Source organism: Athene cunicularia (assembly GCF_003259725.1).
Source record: "Athene cunicularia isolate RWA chromosome 3 unlocalized genomic scaffold, athCun1 chr3_part1, whole genome shotgun sequence".
NCBI classification, from domain to species: domain Eukaryota; kingdom Metazoa; phylum Chordata; class Aves; order Strigiformes; family Strigidae; genus Athene; species Athene cunicularia.
Genome location: NW_020799097.1, coordinates 25,923,500 through 25,943,083, shown reverse-complemented (window position 1 = coordinate 25,943,083; position 19,584 = coordinate 25,923,500). Strand labels below are relative to the sequence as shown.

The 19,584-nt window shown below is 41.1% G+C and overlaps 1 protein-coding gene across 1 annotated transcript in view; it reads right to left on the bottom strand.

Annotated features, from left to right (window-relative positions):
• LRRC1 (leucine rich repeat containing 1) overlaps window positions 1-19,584 on the bottom strand; it is a 119,881-nt gene that overhangs the window by 54,204 nt on the left and 46,093 nt on the right. Inside the window, exon 2 of the mRNA XM_026844116.1 lies at window positions 4,242-4,359. Coding sequence (XP_026699917.1) covers window positions 4,242-4,359 — 118 coding nt within the window. The remainder of the gene's footprint in view (window positions 1-4,241; window positions 4,360-19,584) is intronic.

The following is a 19,584-nucleotide window of genomic DNA, read 5'->3' as shown; positions in this document are numbered from 1 at the left end:
GGGGGGGGGGGGGGGGGGGTAGCAATTTCTTTTAAATAAAAATACTACAATTAAACTAACACCTAAGGGCATTTTAAGGAGCATGCAACATCGTGACAAAAACACATCAGTGGAATCCGGAGGATTAAATACTTGACAAAGGCAAGCAAAAAACCCTCTTCTCCAAGAAGAGGGATACTAAAAAGGAATGCACCACATCTGCAAGAACACAGCACACATAAGTAGTAATGACAAATATCAGCATGCATTAAATTAACTACAGGACCTTTATGCATTACCCCTCCTGTCTGGAAGAAGCTACAGAACAAGAAAATCCATTAACATTTTAATGAATCCGGGATGGCAGGGCCCTAAGCTCTAAGAATTCAGCCTCCAGGCGTTGTGCAGAAGAGAAGGGGGGAGGGAGTCACTGGAGGAAACCTCTGCGGGCTGAACAGCATGGGTAGCGGCCTGATACAATTCCCAGGGATCTCAAACAAGCTGCACACACTTCGAGAGAGAGGAAAGCTTAATGAAGTGCCAGCCAAGGCACAAGGAAAAAACTGCAGAAATTTGAGCATGTCTTTGTTCCTTTGGAGATTGCACATCTTTTCTGAATCACAGGGTCTTTCAAGATTTGTCCTGGAGAGTGCCCAAGTGCTGTGGGAAAACAAAGAGCACACCAGGTGCTTCTGACATCTCCTCTACCATGTAGAGCAAAGACTTGCCCTGAAACTCAATGCAGAGCACAGGTGCCCTACCCAAACTTCAAGGACATGAAGCAAGGATACTTCAGCGACCCAGTGTCCTTGCAGAATTCATCAGTGATGCGAGAATCCAGGAGAAGATTTAACCAAACCTGAAGAGTCTGTGGGAACCAAACTAGAGGTAGCTTCAGACACAGCAGTTGAGCATCTATCTCAGAAGATGCTACAGGGAATACTCCAAGTCTCAGAAATGCTTTGCCAGCAACTCAAAAGCTCTGACATGCACTGTTGAAATCCTACAAGTCTGTTTTCTTTAGCCTCAGAACTAGTACATCAGCTTTTTGAACAACCTAAAACCAAGGGGCAGAGATAAACTGCATTGCCAAATAATCTTCAAAGTGTTCACCATCACTAAACTGTTTTCTTAACACAGCTTCCCTGCCTCTGATATTCCCATCCTTGATTCATCCATTCAACCTTTGCTCAAATAACAGCCTCAGTCAGACTAGAAAAGCACGGTAGGGATGCCTCCTAGGAAATCTGCATGAACACATGGCCTTGAAGAAGAATAAGAAACAGTATCAACATGCAAATAATCCAGGAAAAGTTTAAGATTATATGGCTCCTAGCCTTCCCCAAAACCTTCTCCTTCTGCACCACTAAGGCTCTAACCTTACCCTCCCCAGACTTCTCTCACGTACACCCAAGATCACACGAGCAGCAAGTTTACATCTGCTGAAGATTTTTGAGCTTTACTTAGGATTTTTATAGTTCTAGATTCACTTACGAACCAAAACTGCTTAAAGGATTAATTATGTAGCACATTTTTAACATACACTAGGATGTCTTGGTCATTTGAAAGCACCTGGGCATTTACAAAAGCCAACTTAAGAGTCTTCCTGTTCACCTTTCCCGAGTGCCTCTGAACTAGGGCTATTTACACAGTGGGTAACACATTGCACAGGTACCCAAAGCTATCTCTGAAGAGTCAGGAGGGATCCTGCCTGGAGGGAGCGATCCTATCTCCAGATGTAACACCTCACCATGGACAAAACACAGCTGGACACTGCAGCCTGGAAGTGCACCCATGTCAAGCCACATTGTATACCCACCATCTCATGGAGCTTGAAGATCATATGCTGACCAAAGGATTAGAGAGTATAAGAAAGGAAGACATGTTCCTATTTTATTATCAGGGAAATGGGAGTACTTTGTTTATCCAAAATCCTTTCCTCCTCCTCCCATGATGAGAGGTTAAAATGTAAGGGGCTACTTTCTGTACACAGAACATTAAATGAATTTATATTTGCGTTTTTAAGCTCTTGAGGAAACAGAATGGACACAACTGAAAGCAATTAGTGCACCGAACCAGACAGCTAAAACAACAAAAAACACAGAACAATGATCTCTTATTTCCAAGTTCAGATGTCACCATCACACTTTCCTATTCATGCAGCATACTGCGTTTTGAAAAGCTGGGCTGTTTTGCTCTGCCTGAAAGGAATACAAAGAGTTCCTATTTTTTTTCTAAGTACTTTGGTAGTTAGGAAAAAAAAATGATGGGAGTGCAAACCACGGAACAGAAGAAACCTTTGGCAGGTTGAGAATCTGACATATTGGAAAGTGAGTTCAAAACACAAAGCTAAGAAATGAAAATACTGTGTATCTCCAAAATCTTATGTGAGAATTCCCCCTGCAGCATCCCAGATGGTGTGTGTTTTGCCATTTAATTCGAAGAGCTGCGAGACAACCACAACATGACCAAACAGCACAAAGTAACATCAGTCATCTTCTGCTGTGGCCCCTCTACACCACCTCACATGGTGCACTTTTCATTTGAGTCACACCGTGCAGTAACTGTGACATGATTAAGCAGAAGGAAGCAGTGTCACCTTGTGCAATCAATCACAGAGAGGAGAAAGTAATGCAATAAAATGGGCAATTAACACTGAACCTTGGATACAGGAAAACAACTGCTCCCTGCCACCTGCATTAGTCCAACCCATCACTTGAGAAAACACTTCCCTGTGCAGTAACTTCTAATGACACGCATGCATCTACCCGACCATAAATGTTCACACCATCTGTTCTCGTTACAGTTGAGCTCTCAAGCCAACTTCCAAGTCAGGCTGACAAGAGTTCACATGGCTCTGATCCACCAGCTCTTTTGCAGCTAGTTATTCATTTGCAAAGAGAATTACTAAGCCAATAGAGTGTTTCTTTTTGTGCAAGGTCTGTCACAGACAGCACCCAACTCAGACAAACTCAGTAGTCAAAATACTGCATCAATTAATGTTCGTTTATTTCTAAAATGTTCTAACTAATGTGTTTCTTCTGTCTCTCAGGGCTTTTTTTTTTTTTTTACCAGTTTTCTTCTGTTACAAGGTTTTGCAAATGTGCATAAAATTATATGGTTCACAGAAATTTTTCAGCCTGGAGAATCATTATGCTTCATCAATTATATTATCAAATGGAGACAGCACTACAAGCACCAAACAAATAAAGAACAGATGCAAATTTCACAGTTACAGGAAGGTGAAATGGTCACTGGATACTCTTCAGTGGCAAAGGGTCAATGTGAAGTTAAACCATAAAGAAAAAAAGGCTCCCCATCGCACTGTTTCTTCTCTTGAATATTCAGTTGCATTCCTCACTTGTATACAAGGTTATGCAACCTTGCTCTCTCCCACCCCATCCATCACACTTCAGAGAGCATTTTGTGCATATCCACTGCATACAAAGTGGCAAAAATAGCTGACAGTTGCTCTAATTTGGTAACACGGATTTGCTGTTTCTAGATCACTGGGTTATTAGGGCTGCTTAAAGGTGACCCACCAGCCCCTGAACTTCTTGCAGAACTGCTAAGTTCACCAGGCCACCAAAAAAAAAAAAAAAAACAAAACTGTTTTCACTCCACCACAGCTCAAGACAATATAAGCAGCAAATATTACAACCAAATGATAAACCCATGTGGGTTTCCAATTTAAACGACAGTTTCTCCCAGCATCTTTTTCTGAATTTATCTCTGAAGGTGAAAAACAGACTGATCCTTTTTCCAGAAGTACAGCTAGAAATACCAGCCCTCTGCCTGTTGCTAATCGCAGGTAAAGAGGAGAGCAGAGATAAAGAATTGGACTCCTAACCCATAAGGAAGCCTTTTTTGGACAGAAGAGAGCTTTTTTCTTTCAACCTCTTTTTTTTCTTCTTCTTAAATTCTAGCCATTTCAGAGAGATTGGGGAAAGAAATCAACATTGTGACAGACACACATATAAAAACAGGATGTAAAGCATTCTTTAAACTGAAAAATAAAGCAGGCTCTCAGAAAGGCAGAACTACAGTCAAGTGTTATTTTATTACTGTATTTCCACCACTGGCTCTCTTCTGCTCTTTCCCTCCTCCCCATCTAGAACTATAGGCAAATCCATGAATTATACAGAAAAACATTCTGCAGGACATAGATAGCAACTTCAGAGACAGAAAAACCCTACTAACCCAGTTTTACAGGCGATGTCATAGGACAGTATGGAATCAAACAAATTAACACTGGAGCTTACCATTTCGAGACAAATCAAGTTCCACCAGCTGCATGAAATTCGCTATTTCTGGAGGGAGTCTCTGGATTTCATTATCACTAAGCCCAAGTTTCCGTAACTTCACAAGTTGAAAGAAAGGCTGAAGGAAAGAAAAAATTCCATGTCAGAAACTATTCACATAAGTCACACATAAGCATGATAAATGATAAGCAGTAGCTAGAAGCTGCTTTCAAAATTTTAGCTAATTACTGCTTAAAATCAGCAGACCTCTTTCAGACTTCTATGAGAATGAACATTAATTAAAATGTATTAATAAAAATTAATTTACATGCAAACAGACTATAATCTGTGTTTTACCTAAAATTAAAAATTTTAAACAAAAATCTGTAAAGCTTGGTATTAACGATCATAGCAGACAGATACTAGTGAAATACAGAGTGCCTACTTCAAAATCATTAATGGGATGAAGTTACCCAGTAGGGTAATTAAAAGCATCCTAATTACACATCAGGGCTCATTAGGAAGTTAATGCAGAGGGACACTTCTAAAGGATGATCCAGAAAACCCAGAGAGGGGCTGCCAAAGTCTTCTTCACTGGCAAACACCATAACCAACTAGGTTACAGAGCCAGCCTCCCTTGGGAAGACTTTCTTTCTAGCCTCATACACCCCCCATTCCGTGGCCCAGTTTCAGAAGGACTAATGAAAGTTGGGTGCAATACGCACAATTCCAGGCTCGAGGAGGAACCCAACCCAGCCCTGTCTCACCAGTGAGGACATGGGCATGCAGTGCAGACAGGATGCTAACTTTCCCTGACCCCCAGCTGTAGGCTCAGAGGGTCTGCCAGCTCCCAAGACAAAACAACCCTCGAAGGAGACAGGCCCAGCTGCAAGTCAGGTCAACCCCAGGCACTGGGAGCAGCTCATGATCGAAAGACAAAATGGTCATTAAAAACTTACTGAGATGTAGGCATCCCTAGGAAAGCTGGAGAGCTCTTACTCATCACAGCTTTCCTCTCTTCCAGGCAGGTCTTTGAATAAGAGCAAGTGGTGAGGATTTGTGAAGAATTAGATGACTTCTATATAGAAGTTGTCTTGACCATAACTGAACAGACTCCTCAAATTTTGAGAGAGTTTTGTGCCACCAGGCTGCACAGACGTTTTTGCCCAGCAGTCAGAAACTGGGCATCTCGCCCACTCGTGATATGTGTGCATGCTCATACCCTCATGGGTTTTGCCCCTAAGGGTAACTGGAAGATGGCTACTAAGTTTGGGACATCTGCTTACGTTTAATGACCTGCAATCCTTCCTTGGAAATTAGCACCTTTTTTATTATTTTATTTAGGTGCTAGAGTGTGTGCTCTGTGCTCACCCAATTCTATCTTAGATCAACACCAAAATGGGCGGTAATACAGGCATCTTACTACGACACAAGGTAAAAGCACACTCATGAATCTGTACTATGACACAGGTTTTCAAACTTCGTTTGAGCATCTTAAAACCTGATTTATGATCCTGGATATAAGTGCAACTTAAAACCTGACTGCAACTTCAGAACCAATCTTTCAAAATACCTTGCCATAGAAAAATAAAACATTAACTGAAATTAATGTGTTTTCCCTCAAAAACATGGGTTCCTTTTAGGGAATAAGAAGGATAGAGCTTTAAAAAGTTTATAAACACTCAGCAGTCAAAAGACGCACCAGATCTGAATGCAAAAATTCAAAGGCATTTTTTGAGTCAGAATGGCATTCCTTCCCTCCAAAGTAATAAAGGCCTTCGATAACAGAGTTGAAATTCTAAGAGGAAGATAAAAAACCTCTACAACTGCATATTTCTAGCTCCCTAAAAACATACATTAAAATTAAAATAGCCATGGTTTTTCAATCCTTCTTTGTCCTCACAAGGTCCATAACTGCATTTTCATATCATTAATTTTTTTATCTTCTAAAACAAATGCATCCATTTTGCTAAATATTTATTATATGACTAAACCGAGTATCCATCAGAAGCTTAGAAAAGCACTTAAAGATACTTTTGTGAAAACACAGCAGGAGTACACTCCACAGAAGAGATCCCAGTCAGTCCTAACACTGTCCAAAATAAATACTTGCCAAAAAGTGTTCCTCAGACAGCATGTAGCTGCTAAATAGTTATAAACAGCTGCTATAAGTTATAAATATTTATGTCCTCCTACAAGTCTTCTCATAAGCAACAGTTGTCCTTGCCAGAGATTCTCTACAATGGCAAGCAAGAAAAGACAGAAAGAACATGGTTAAAAGATAGAATGTTCATCAAATAGCTATTAAGAACTGGACATCCCTAGGGAAGTTTGAGACCCCTCACTGTACCATGTGTCAGTGTTGTATATATTTATTAAATATGCAGAGCACATGTTTGCAACAAACAAAATTACACAACATTTAAAGGCATTCCTGTTTCTTTAACTGACTACTTAGAAGAAAAATGAACTGGGATCTTTATTTCTAGTTTGCATAACAATTTTTAATGAATGACACTATTTCCTAGATAAAATCAGAACCTGCAGTTATGTGAATGGCATTTCTTTGAACTTCTTTGGTTTTTTCCTTAAAACTACAGAACTCAATCACTCTTGCACGTTTAGTACATCCTACTCCCACTTCAGTAACTATTCTTCCTTTATCCAAGGCACATCATTAGTGCTCTAAACCACTACTGGAGAAGCAAGCACCTCCTTTTTGCTATATTTGTTTCACCTGTCAAAACAGGATCAGAGGGAAGAAAGATAATTAAGAGCTTCAATAGAGTTCCACAAATGTGTGTGTATATATATATATATATATATATGTGTATATATATATATATATATATGTATATATAACAATATCTGTCATTTCTTAAATATATGCCAAACAGAAACATGTTCCTAGTTTGATATATCAGACACAGTTCAGTCTCTATTTGAAAAGCTCTAATGTGAACCAAAGTGCAATGGGGTTGCTGGCCAGTGCAGCACATCCACCCAGTATGCTATAATAGGAGGTTTTGATTGCAGACCTAACGTCTCTACAAGTATCTTGGCAACACTTTTAAAGCTGCTTAGTTTAGCCAGCCTAATTAATAGTGCTTCAATGAGACAAATAATTCCATGAGCATCAGCAATAAAGAAGCCTACAACCTTCTATGTACTGGCAATTCCCAACCTTCAATTGAAGATTTTCCTGCTATCAAATAATTTATAGAGGTTTCTCTTACATGAATTTTCTAAGAACACACATCTTGAATAGAGCTCTTCTCACACTGGAAAACTACCCAAGTCTCTCTCCTCCACCCAGCCACATATTTTTTAAAAAACTTCATTCTGACAAAATGGGGTCGATGTCAGCCAACGGAAGGAAAAAAAGTAAGAGATAAGTGCATGACTCACTGAAAAGTATAAACAGACAGTGATCCCACAGACCTTATTTTTATACTTTTTTTTAAAAAAAGAATACCACTACAACTGGCACTCTTGATTCTAGAAATTAAAGTTAACAGAATTAAGCCAAACAAGTAGGACTGATAAAATTTGATATTTTCTCCTGTGAAAGTGGCCAAAACAACACACGTTGCTGGTTTTCTTTCAGTGATTCACTCCTGCAACAAAAAAAACATCCATACCCTAGAATCTTGCCTGAATACTTCAGCATCTTTCCTGACAGGGGAAGAAAAAAAAAAAAAAAAAAAAAAAAAGAAATAGATGAAAACAATAGGCAATTGAAATAAAAAACAAAGGAGGGCATGAAGACCTACTTGCAGCTAATGCTGTTTAAGGGGAGGAGCAACCTCTCACTGCTACAGACATGTCAAACTCCAAACCCGTTAGGCACGAGTAGCATAACTAAAAGCTTATTGTGTTAAGCAAAATGTTTCCATAAAAAGACCACTACTAGCAGCAAAGAGAATCAAAATTAGAGACTAATGAAATCCAATGCCTAATTTTCAAGATGGGCCAGCATGAGCAGCAGAAATTAGAATGAGGGGGAGAGGAGGAAGAAAATAGCAAATTAACTCCTTTCAGTTATATTCGCACAGAATAGATTTTTTTTTTAATTGCCGCAGGCACTTGAGCTGTTGCTGATGAGCTTAAAAATTTGTGAGTACCTGCTCTTATGTCAAGTTTCCCTTAGGCACCAATATGGATCTTCAACATATGCATGCTGTCTCAGCTTTTAAAGCTTCTTCAGGAAATTACACTATTATATTCAAACAGGAATTGAGTAAACTACCACCACACAGTACACTACTAGGTCCTGTTTCTTAAACACCATATTTCACCCATTTTTCACCACATATTTATTTCACCCATTCTCCAAACCTATAACTGAGCAGCTAAAGGATATCTGAACTGTAGAATTAAAAAGCTACACACAGTAATTTAAATACAGCTTAACTCCTAACTGCATACCTACTCGTAATCTTACTTCAGGGTCCATTTTCTTCTCCTACATTGTAAACAAAAATCAACGGGGGAAGCTTTCACTTTCTTCCATTCACCAGCTGTGTGTCCTCCTGCAGTCACTGGATAAGGGAAATCTCAATCAATCCTTCCCTCGCCCTTTTTATACTGTCTCAAAAAGGCCTCAGAAAAAAGTCTTTCTTCAGGCAAACACAAGCAGAAGCTGCAATTTGATTTTGGAAAGCAAAGCAGTGAAGAAGACAAGGCACCAAATCTGCAAAATAACCTTGCAGCATGCCAGACACAATGCTCTCCAGTTCTCTGGCAAGGTCCCCAATCACTTGCTTTTGGCCCCTCTAAGTTAATTTTTGCCTGCATCATTGCACGGCTTCAGCAAGAGAGCAGGGGAAGCCCAACCTTTCTTTAGGTGAACATTCTGCTTGGTGGTCAGGACACTACAAGGAGAACAAGGATGAAATCATGTAAGGCAGAAGCAGCACTATTCAAGTGTTGTGCTTCCCAGGTATGTGTTTAATAACCAGGTGCTGGTACAGGCACATGAACAAACACATTCCCCTTTTCTGTCAGAAGGGCAAAGGAGAAGAGGGAAGGGCAAGCTTTTTCCTCATTCCTCCCCCATCCCACTGTTGTAGAAATCATCAATAGTCAACTCTTTGAAAGACTATCCATAGGGGACATTCAGTGTTAAGGATTCCAAGGAAGAGGACACTCAACATGCTACGCTAACCAGCTGGTGGGATTTCAGACATTGGTTCTACTCTGAAGTCAGCCACTGGACATACTAGCCTGGAGTTGATGACCATGGCTATGCTTACACTCACAGCGAACTCTAACACACCCTGCCCTCCACTCAAGCCTCAAGGCACCCCCAGTCAAAAGCCTCAACTAACTTGTAAGCAAAAAACTCTTTCTAGGATGCAATCCTGTACCTCGCCATCTTAAAATCCATCCAGTAGCACAAGTGGATGCACTGAGGAAAACCAGCAAGAGCACAGAAAACAGACACCTTCCCCTAGAAGCACATCCCAAGTAGCTGTACGATGAAATGCTGAGGAAGTTGTTCGAGCCTACTCTGGTTTCATGAAGCGTGTAATGAGCTCCCAGTGGACTCCAGTGAAGTCTAGTATGGGAATTATCAGCTTGGCATCTCCCACAAAACCTGCTATCAACATCAAGATCCCTCGAGTCATTCCAACCTGGTTTCACCTGCGAGCACCAGGGACAGCTGGTAAGGGCAACAGGGTTTCACAAGTACACGTCCCATATGATCCCTTGGGCTAAACACACTTTAATTTTCAAATAAAGTACCGAGGCACTGAAATTATTTCCAAGGACAGGGACTAATTCTCAGTGCAGCACAGCAGAGCCCTCATGCAGCTGACAACTGTATCAGTGTTACTGGAAGCAGGTAATGGATTTCCTCTCAAGACATGAGAAGACGCAGCAGCAGCTGGTGATGAACCACAGTACACAGAACCCCTGCCCACTTGGCTAGGTGGCAAGCTGGCAAATGGACAACTGCTCCACACAGCTGAGGTCTGTCTTCACATGTTTCATAGCAAAACCAGAACTGCCACAGATTTTTGACAACGTGACAGATTTGTATCACATTCTCAGACCATGTTTGTAGAGTATATTAAAGTTGTACTTTGGTCTTGCATCATCCTAGCACCAACTTCGTTAACATGAATATTAATGGAAGACAAAACAGTCAAGCAGGAATCCATACAAAACATCAATAAATTACCAGATTTCCAGACAGGAGAAAGCATTAATGAAAGATCACAGGGGCATGTACCCTAAACAGAACCAGATGTTGCAACTGCCATCTTCCCCTCCAACGGATGCTTTAAAGCCCAGTATGAAGGATCAGCCAGGCAGAAGGATTATGGGGAAAGGGTCTACAGGAGACAAAGCAAAAATGATGAACTATTTTCAAAGCACCTGACATTTGCTGAACTACAGTCAATGATGGGCCAATTGCAGGTCCTAGACTTGGTTGTTACCATCCATTTTAAAAAATAACAAGAGAGTATCCACTTTCAGAAACCAGTACACTGCAGCATTGAGTCAAAATGCTGCTCCAAGAGATGCACTGAACAGGCTGTCTCATACTGTTTCCTGGCAGGCAAGGATTTACTTTCTCTTTTATGTCGATTAAGCAGAGCCAATAAAGGTTAAAGAGCACTTGATGCCATAGCCATTAGAGTACAGTGGTGGGAGAGACCATCTCTGCCTTTAAGAGAGGCCAGAAAATATCTGCTACAACAAAATATGGATTCATTGCAGTTAAATGCATTTGCCATTTGGAGAAAAAACAAAAAACAAAAAACAAAAACACATTTAATCCCACTAATGAATTTATAGCATGCATTTTTCCAGTACACAAGACTGTTGGCAGGAGGTAACATCCTTTTTTTAGACCAACTGATATAATTAGAAAAATAATTCTATGTATAATAATAACATGTATTTTAGAGCTACAGTTATATAATCTCTGCCCACAGACCTTGTCCTATCTGTGTACATCACACAGAAAAGGGGATGCTACCAATTTACTACAACAACACAGAAAAAAGTATGGAAACATAACCACCTAATTACTTTCTTCCAACTGAGGTCAAAACCCAGCAGAACTCGGCTGTTACTACAAAAAAACCTGCCATTAGAAAGTATTTCAAACCAAGCAGACTTCAAAATCTTCTGCACAATCTCAGGGACATTAACAGAGAAATCAGACTTTGTAGGGGACACCAAATTCTCCCTCTGCCCACATCAGGCTGTGGTCTTTCAGATGTGATGTCAAAAAGCACAATATTTTCTTCAAAGTCTTAAGCAATACAACAGAAGAACCTGGAAGCTATCATAAAAAGCAGAGATACTTATCTGGTAATAAACTTCTTTGGAGCCTCAACACAGTGTTCTATATTGAGAGATGTTAATATAAGGATCCAATGTTGCTTCTCTACAGACATTTATTTTAATAATTCAACCGTGCATTGCACACTAGTAGTAATTGACTATGCTCACAAAAAGTTTTACAAAAGCTACGTATTCTCAAGACACTTAAGTTGTAAAGTTGCAGGTGTTCTTAGAAAGTATTTTACATAGCATTTGTCATACTGAAAAAAAATTCTTGAACTTTCCGTAAAACTACCTTTACTGTGTGCATACAGTCTACTTCAGTTTCACACAGTGGCATAGTTCTCTCTCTGATATTAACTGGAAGTACATGCTTGCTCAAATCATCTAGTGGTATTTTTTCAGGGATTTACAGCAGCGTGTGCAAAACCACCATGACACTATTGATGTTAAAAGTAAAACACATTAAACATTTGAGGGTGAATAAACAGTGAAAAACATGACAATTTTATCTTCATCATTAAAAACATCAAAGCTAAAGACAGGTAAAATCCTTGATATGCCCTCTACAGAATCGCTGAACAGTTGAGGTTGGAAGAGACCTCTGGAGATCATCTAGCCCATCTAAACCCCCTACTCAAAGCATGGGACACCTAGAGCAGGTCACCGGGGACCATGTTCAGTCAGGTTTTGAGTACCTCCAAAGGTAGAGATTCCACAACATCTCTGTGAACCTGTGCCAGTGTCTGACCACCCTCACAGTAAAAGAAGTGTTTTCTTATTTCAGACAAAGTTGCCTGTGTTTCAGTCTCTGCCCGTTGCCTCTTATAATGTTGCGGGGCACCCCTGAGAAGAGTATTGCTCTGTCTTCTTTACACCCACCCATCAAGTATTTATATACACCAGTAAGATCACATAAGCCTTTTTCTTCTCCATGCTAAACTATCCCAGCTCTTTCAGCTTCTTCCCATGACAGACACTCCAACCTTTTAATAGCCTTTGTGGCCCTTTGCAGGACCTGGTCCACTATGCCCATGACTCTCTTCTGGGAAGCCCAGCACTGGACACAGCACTCCAGATGTGTTTCCCCCAATGCTGGCCAGAAGAGAAGGATCACCTGCTGGCAGTGCTCTTCCTAACACAGCTCAGGACACCGATGGCATTCTTTGCCATGAGGGAGCACTGCTGCTTCATGGTCAACTTGTCCACCAGGTCACACAGGGCCTTTTTCTGAAAAGCTGCTTCCCAGACAGTTGTCCCCCAGCCTATACTAGAGAATGAGGTAATTCTTCCCCAAGTGCATGCAGGGCTTTGCATTTCTCTTTACTGAGCCTCATGAGATTTCTCTCTGTCCATTTCTCCAGTCTGGCAATGTCCCTCTGAATGGCAGCATGAACATCTTTCTTATTAACCACCTTCAAGCAGATCCCTGAACATGCCAAAGTCCGTTTCCTTAAGTCCTGGGTTGTGATGCTGCTTCTTGCCCTGTTCCCTCCTCTTCAGATCCTAGACTTCACCATCTCACGGTCACTACAGCCAAGGTGGCCACAGTCACTACAGCCACTGCAACCCTGACCTTCACATCTCAACCTGTTCTTTCTTGTTTATAAGTATGAGGTCCAGCAGAGCACCTCCGTCCACTGACTCCTTCATCACCTGCGTTAGAAAGCCATCAATGCACTCCAGAAAACTCCTGGATTGTTTACATCCCACAGTGTTGTCCTCCCGGCAGATGTTAGGGTGGTTCAAGACCCACATGAGGATCTGAGCCTGAGAACGTGAGGTTTCTTCCAGTTGTCTGAAGAAGGCATCATCTACTACTTCTTCCCAATAAGGCAGCCTACAGCAGACACCCAAAACAATGTCACCCACTAATCACAACCTGCTCTCAGCTGGCCCATCATCCATCCCAAGGCAAAGCTTCACATGTCACTGATGTTCTTTCACATGAACGGCAACTCCTTATCCTTGCCTTCCTGGCTTGTCCTTCTTGAAGTGCCTGCCTGCATTCATCCATTGCAGCACCCCAGTCGTGAGATATCCCACCATGTCCCTGTGATCACAATGAAATCTATAAATTTGAAAAAAGGAAATAAAGCCTCTAGATGTTTACATCTTAAGAAGCAATGGGTACAACCCGTAAGCACAAATTTAAAGAGAGGTAGAGTATGATATCATCTCTTTACACAGCAGATTACTGGCCACTGACCAAGCAAGCATCTTTCAGGCTTATGGTCACATAATGGAAGAAACTATGGTGGAATGGTGAAATTTAGTCTGAGAAGTGAAATTTTTTCTGAAAAACAGGTGTGGTATGGGAAGAACAGAGGGACTTTTTCTTAAGGAGCATTTACAAGATTTTGGTATGATAACAGCACCCTGGATTTCAACACCACACATAATGAAGAGATACAGACACTGCCTAAGCCGAAAGCCAAGCAGCAGCACACCATCAGCTTCTCTCACACAGAAACTGGGGCACGGGAGGAGGCCAGGGTTTAACCAGATCTCTCAGGGAATGGGTCTCACTCACATCAGTCAAATAACTCTAGAGAAGCTTTTGCATGTAACACCAAGAAGAAAAGTTACAGATGACAGATACAATCTGCAAGCTCAGAGAATTGAAATGATTCAGAGTTGCATCAGATTAGGTTTACAAATGCTAAATAAAAATCATTCTCAAACAAAGAGAGTTCAGCAGACTCTTAAGCTAAACTAAGTGCATACATAAAATTTTGAATTATTTTTTTGCCATTGGAGTTTTTACATAAACAACATCTGCAAAAAGTCTCATGGGAACGTGGTTTTTATCCTTTGAGTAAAACTGAGCAGCAGCAAGACAAAACAGTGGCAGAACAAGAGTTATAAGCTATTTCCACCACCCACCAATGAAAAGAATGCTAGTGATTTACTATAAAAGCCAAAATATAATACTGCATTCAAAGGTTCATAAGATATTTCGGGTTTTTAACAGTGGGGAAAAAAAAAAAAAAAAAAAAAAAAAAAAAAAAAGCAGAGATCCAGTTTTGTACTGCAAATTCCATGCACAGAGAAATTAAGTTGACAGGATGTACTGGCCCTTAAATTCTAAGGTACAGGAGCAAGAAACAACATTTCATCAACTACAGACTGATCTATAGAATTGAAAGCATTTTATTTTTATCTGATGCTTTTCATTACAGAAGCTATTGAAATGCATCAGGCAGAATGTGTTATTTTCTTCTATCAAGCAATTTGCCAGAAAGCCTACTCTTTGGTAAAGTATAATTTTTGACATGTAGCAAATGATATAATACACATTACAGCTAAAGTTAAAAAGCCTTAAAGTTTTCACTCATAAGGAAAATAAAAATAGTCCAGATTTAGGAAAAAAACCCACAAACAATATTTTTAAGCCGCTCTATGCACACTGGTGACCACACGCTATGATTTTTTCCAATCAAATCAGATAGACTAAATAGTCAACAGAAGGCATTTTTGGATCCAACACAGGAGAAGGAGTTATTTAAGCAAGTTAAGAGCCACAGTCTATCACTGGCCCTGTACAAAACCCTTCCGTTTGAGACTGAAGGGTGCAGCTCTTTAATTTGTCTTGTAAAGCAGAAGTGGTGAGAAGCATGCTGACAGCTAGAAATTGCTGTTCTGTGGGAAAACAGCCACATCTGCCAAGAAAGGCTAGAGAGACCTCAAAATATTGTGGAAAACCACCAGCAGCTTAATAGTACACAGCCTGCTCCTCCAGTACATCCCACCAGGCTGGCTCATCCAGCAGGAAGGGCAAGAGCAGAAGAGGGAATCTGTGAGGCAGCAGAAAGCAAGGGGAAAGAGCAGTGTAAAAAAAATGTTTGCAAGGCCACTCGAGAACCGATCATGGAAGGGGCAGGAGAGGAAGCAAAGAAGCAGAAACACAAGGCAGACCGAGCTGCTTAGGTTGGAGGAAGCAAGCAAGATCCTGGAACACCAATGTTGGGTGAGGACGGGAAAGTATGAATACACAGGGCAATGAGTCTGAACACCAGTGGTAACGACAGAGAAAGGTCACTGTCAATATAAGCACAAGCTCTCCATCAAGAAACTGGGGAAGGAAGGGAAGAAAGGATCCAGGGATTCAGCAGAGCAGTTAAGGAGACCTGGGGAAAGAATCAGTGTACTGACATGGGAAACCAAAAGGATTCCTGTGAAGTAGCAAAATGATATAAAAAATTTGTAAGCTACTGTACAAATATAAATTATTAACTTGCATTTCTAAGAGGCTGACAGGTATACCTCAGGAAAAAAGGTGCTTACATGGAAAAGGTGGTCAGAGAAATGGAGTTCATTTACTGGTCCACATATGCATAAACGCACAAGGGAACAAACAAAGGGAGAAGTGGAAATAATGGGGGCAAAGACATCTCCCTCTGATTCTTGGTCATTTCTTTTCAAATGTTTTTCACATGAACCCTTCCTAACCCTCTCCCGTCAGAAAGGAAACAAGAATTCTACCATACATTTTGGTCAGCCAACACAACAAAAATAAAAACGACAAAGTAATTCTTTCAGAATAATTCAAGCGTATTTCTTGTTTCTCCTCTCCTCAGGATACTTCAGATGACTCTCACAGCATACAACGCAACAATATTGCTGGGTCTTTCTCCTAGTGCTTTCTCATCGAGACACTACAGCAATTCTTTTGTCTTCTGTCTTTTGAAGGGATTTTCATGTGTTTGTTCTGTTGGGGTTTTTTTTCTGTAACACCCCAACAACACCATGCTACACTGTCCTCTAGAATAATAGAGGTTTTAAGTATGATAGCAAAGACTGCAGATTAAACAAAGCCTAAGACTACTTCTGTACCTCAAAATGGATGTTCTAGGGTGTATTAGAGAGTTTTCTTTTACTGGTGTATGGGAGCAAATCAACCAAAGAAGCCCCTTTGTTGCTAATTAATAGAAATGGGGGCAGGGAGAAACAGGGGAGAAAAGGGGAAGCATGTGCATCCAACACAAGTTGCCCCATCAACTTGAGAGAAACACAACACGTCCATGTATTTATTCCAACATGCCACTTGCTGATATTTATCTGCATCAGAAAGCTTTACATTTGAAGGGATGAAAAAAAATTGTGCAAGTGGAAGGAAAGCAGATGTCTAGAGATGAAGCCATCATCGCTGTCTCAGACTTGCCGCATGGCAAAGCTGGAAAAAGAATTCACCAGTATCTTCTTAGTTTCAGAGGAGCATTCCAAGACCTCCTGCCTACTGTACTAGCAGCTCTAGACTGCACCTGCCCACACTGGGAAGATGAGGTCTGAACTACCAGCGTAGTAGTATGAAGAGCAGGGCAACAGAATTGAGGGTTTGCTCATCCATACCACTATTGCAACTTCTACTGCATTCACAGAGTCTACAGGGTGAATCTTCTTCACTAGCTTCAAGGTGAGCCTTTCCAGCAGCAATTTCCTAAGGAGGATTGCAACCATCACAGTGACATGAACAACATATCAGTGTTACAGGATATATTACGGCATCAGCACAGCCCACAGATGATTCACCAGGAATCAGCACAGATCACTGCGAACTTCAAGCCTTCATCAACAGGAAAACATCTAAATAGCAGGCCATAGAAAGTTAAAGAAGTCTCCTGACTTGCTTAGGCCTGAACTGAGCCCAAAAACCAATTTGATTTTGTGTTACTGACTTTACGCATATAGACAGGAAACTTAATTGAAGTAAGATAAGACTAATACAATGCATTAACTAGATTAAGGGTGTAACGACCACGAAGATCTATGCTGACCTAACAGCTTGTTAATTATATGCCCTAATGAATCCTCTTGTGTTTTCTCTGCAAGAGGTATGGTGTAGCCCTGTTTTTTGCACTTACTTCCAATGTTGTATGTGTACTTTGCACCAGCACTGCCCTTCTAATATAAAGAAGAATGAACAGCGTACCCTGTAGCTAACTTCCACAGAGAGATCTTGACTATCCTCCTGAACCAGATTCCTATGGTAGAACTTTTTAAACTATTTGCTGTTAGAAATGTTAAATAAGGCTCTTCCCATCCATTTCCAGTGTCAACAGATTAGTTTCACATCCAGAATTACAGCAGCATTTTTGTACCCAAAACTCCTACGGAGTCAACACTTATCTGAAACGATGGCACTATATTCCATTTATCAGAAAACATTAATAAGGAAATGACAAGGAAAGTTCACAGGCCCATGGAGGAAGCCCTAATAAAAATGTCTTCCTGCACTGCTGACAAGGCACAAAGTACTCAGAACAGATACTGCAAGTATGTCTCTGCAGTTACAGTTTGTTGGATTCCTCCTAGCCCAGCTAAAAACCCACAAACGTATTCCTACAGTATATTTAGGCACTCCTGTAATCTGATCCATGCACATAAAAAAAACTTTCCTAACTTCAACTTTTGCTTGATTCTACTGCAACACCAAGGAGTCTGGGTTGGTTTTTTTTTTACTCCCTCACTTATTTTCTGCATACATGGGACAATGTGTAGTCACATGTAAGTTATGAGAAGCAGCCCTCTTTTTAGGAGAAAAAAAGACTATTTCATGTATTACAATTCAAGGAAGAGGAGAAACAATGAATAGTTGAACCCTGTTTTCAGAAATAAGTACCATATATTACCAGGCACAACAGACACCATCCTTTGCATTTCTACACAGCAACCAGTTTGTGGAGACATATTACTTTTTTTTAAAAAAACAGGGAGCCATAGGTCTCAATGGGATTTCAGTCACAAGCATATTCAGTACCTCTACAACAAGAAGTGTACAAGTCTGAAAGCCAACACTGCGAAGTCTAGTACTGAGAGAGAGAGACTCCTGAGTCTAGTCCATGCACAAAGCCGGCAGAAACTGCTGGAAGTAAAAATAGCACCCACATGGAGGCTATGTAAACCAGTTTTGCTCTACTTCAGAAGGATAAAGAGCTCAGTCACAACAGGATGCAAATCTATGCCCAGGATTTTCAAAAGAAAAAGCCAAATTTAATACGTCATCTCAAATTGAACATCTTTACTACTGTCTACAGGAACACTTCACCATGATTACTCTTACTACCTAGAGTGAAAAAAACAATTTCTGTGAGAGTACTGAGTTTCAAAAAAAAGGAAAGTAAGACTGTTTAAGCTTTGGTATGAACAGACCAACTTTGATTCAGGTAGAAACAAAGGTGCTTTTGAAAATTTCTCTGGCTGGTGAGTTCAGTTTCTTGGATTCCAAGTTAGTAAAAGTTCACACACTTTTAAGGTGCAGCTTCCAGATAACGCTTCCACTGCAGTGTCAAACTCTACCAACCACAACTCACAAAGGCTTCTGAGGTGTCCAAAGTTTAAAGAGGAAACACTGAAAAATGCTCTTGGTTCATCAAGACAGAAGTCGAGCGTGCCTCCCGCTCGCTCTGTAACCGTGGAGTCCAACAGTGCCTCGCTGGAACCACTCTGATGGAGTTCCTCTAGCAAAATCAGCAAGTGCCAGCCAGCAAGCCACACTGCCGGGTACCACCTCGGTGTCTCAAAGCCACGGTGAATTTAACGTGAATTCACCTTTGACAATACTACCAAAAAAGTACTATGCACAAAAATTTGGCTGTTTCCAGCTCGGCGGGACTTACACAGAGAAAAAGAAAAAGCTTATTCATCTCTCGTGTTTTGCATGGCGAAGTTTCCAGGAGTGGAAGGCAGAAACGGGAACACTGTTATCTGCGAAAGGGTTTTGGTTTTCCCATGCACAGAGCAGATAGTATCTACTGAAAGGGGGAAAAAAGGGGGAGGGCTTAATACCCTCCAAGGTCTCGTAATTCCGATGACGTGAGCGTTAATCACAACACATACCCACCTCCTGTGACTCCGGCCCTAACCCCTCTGCCCTCCGAGCAGGACTTTTCCACCCCTAAGTGGCACATCTCGAGGGTTTTGCTCGTGAAAGCTCACTTGCCGTCAGTCGACGCTGAGACGCCGAAGGCTAACCCGACACTCCGGGGCTTACTGCCGCGGACCGACGGCCCCGGCCGCCCCGCCCCGCGCGTCCAGGAGCCCCTCACGGCAGCCGCGGGGC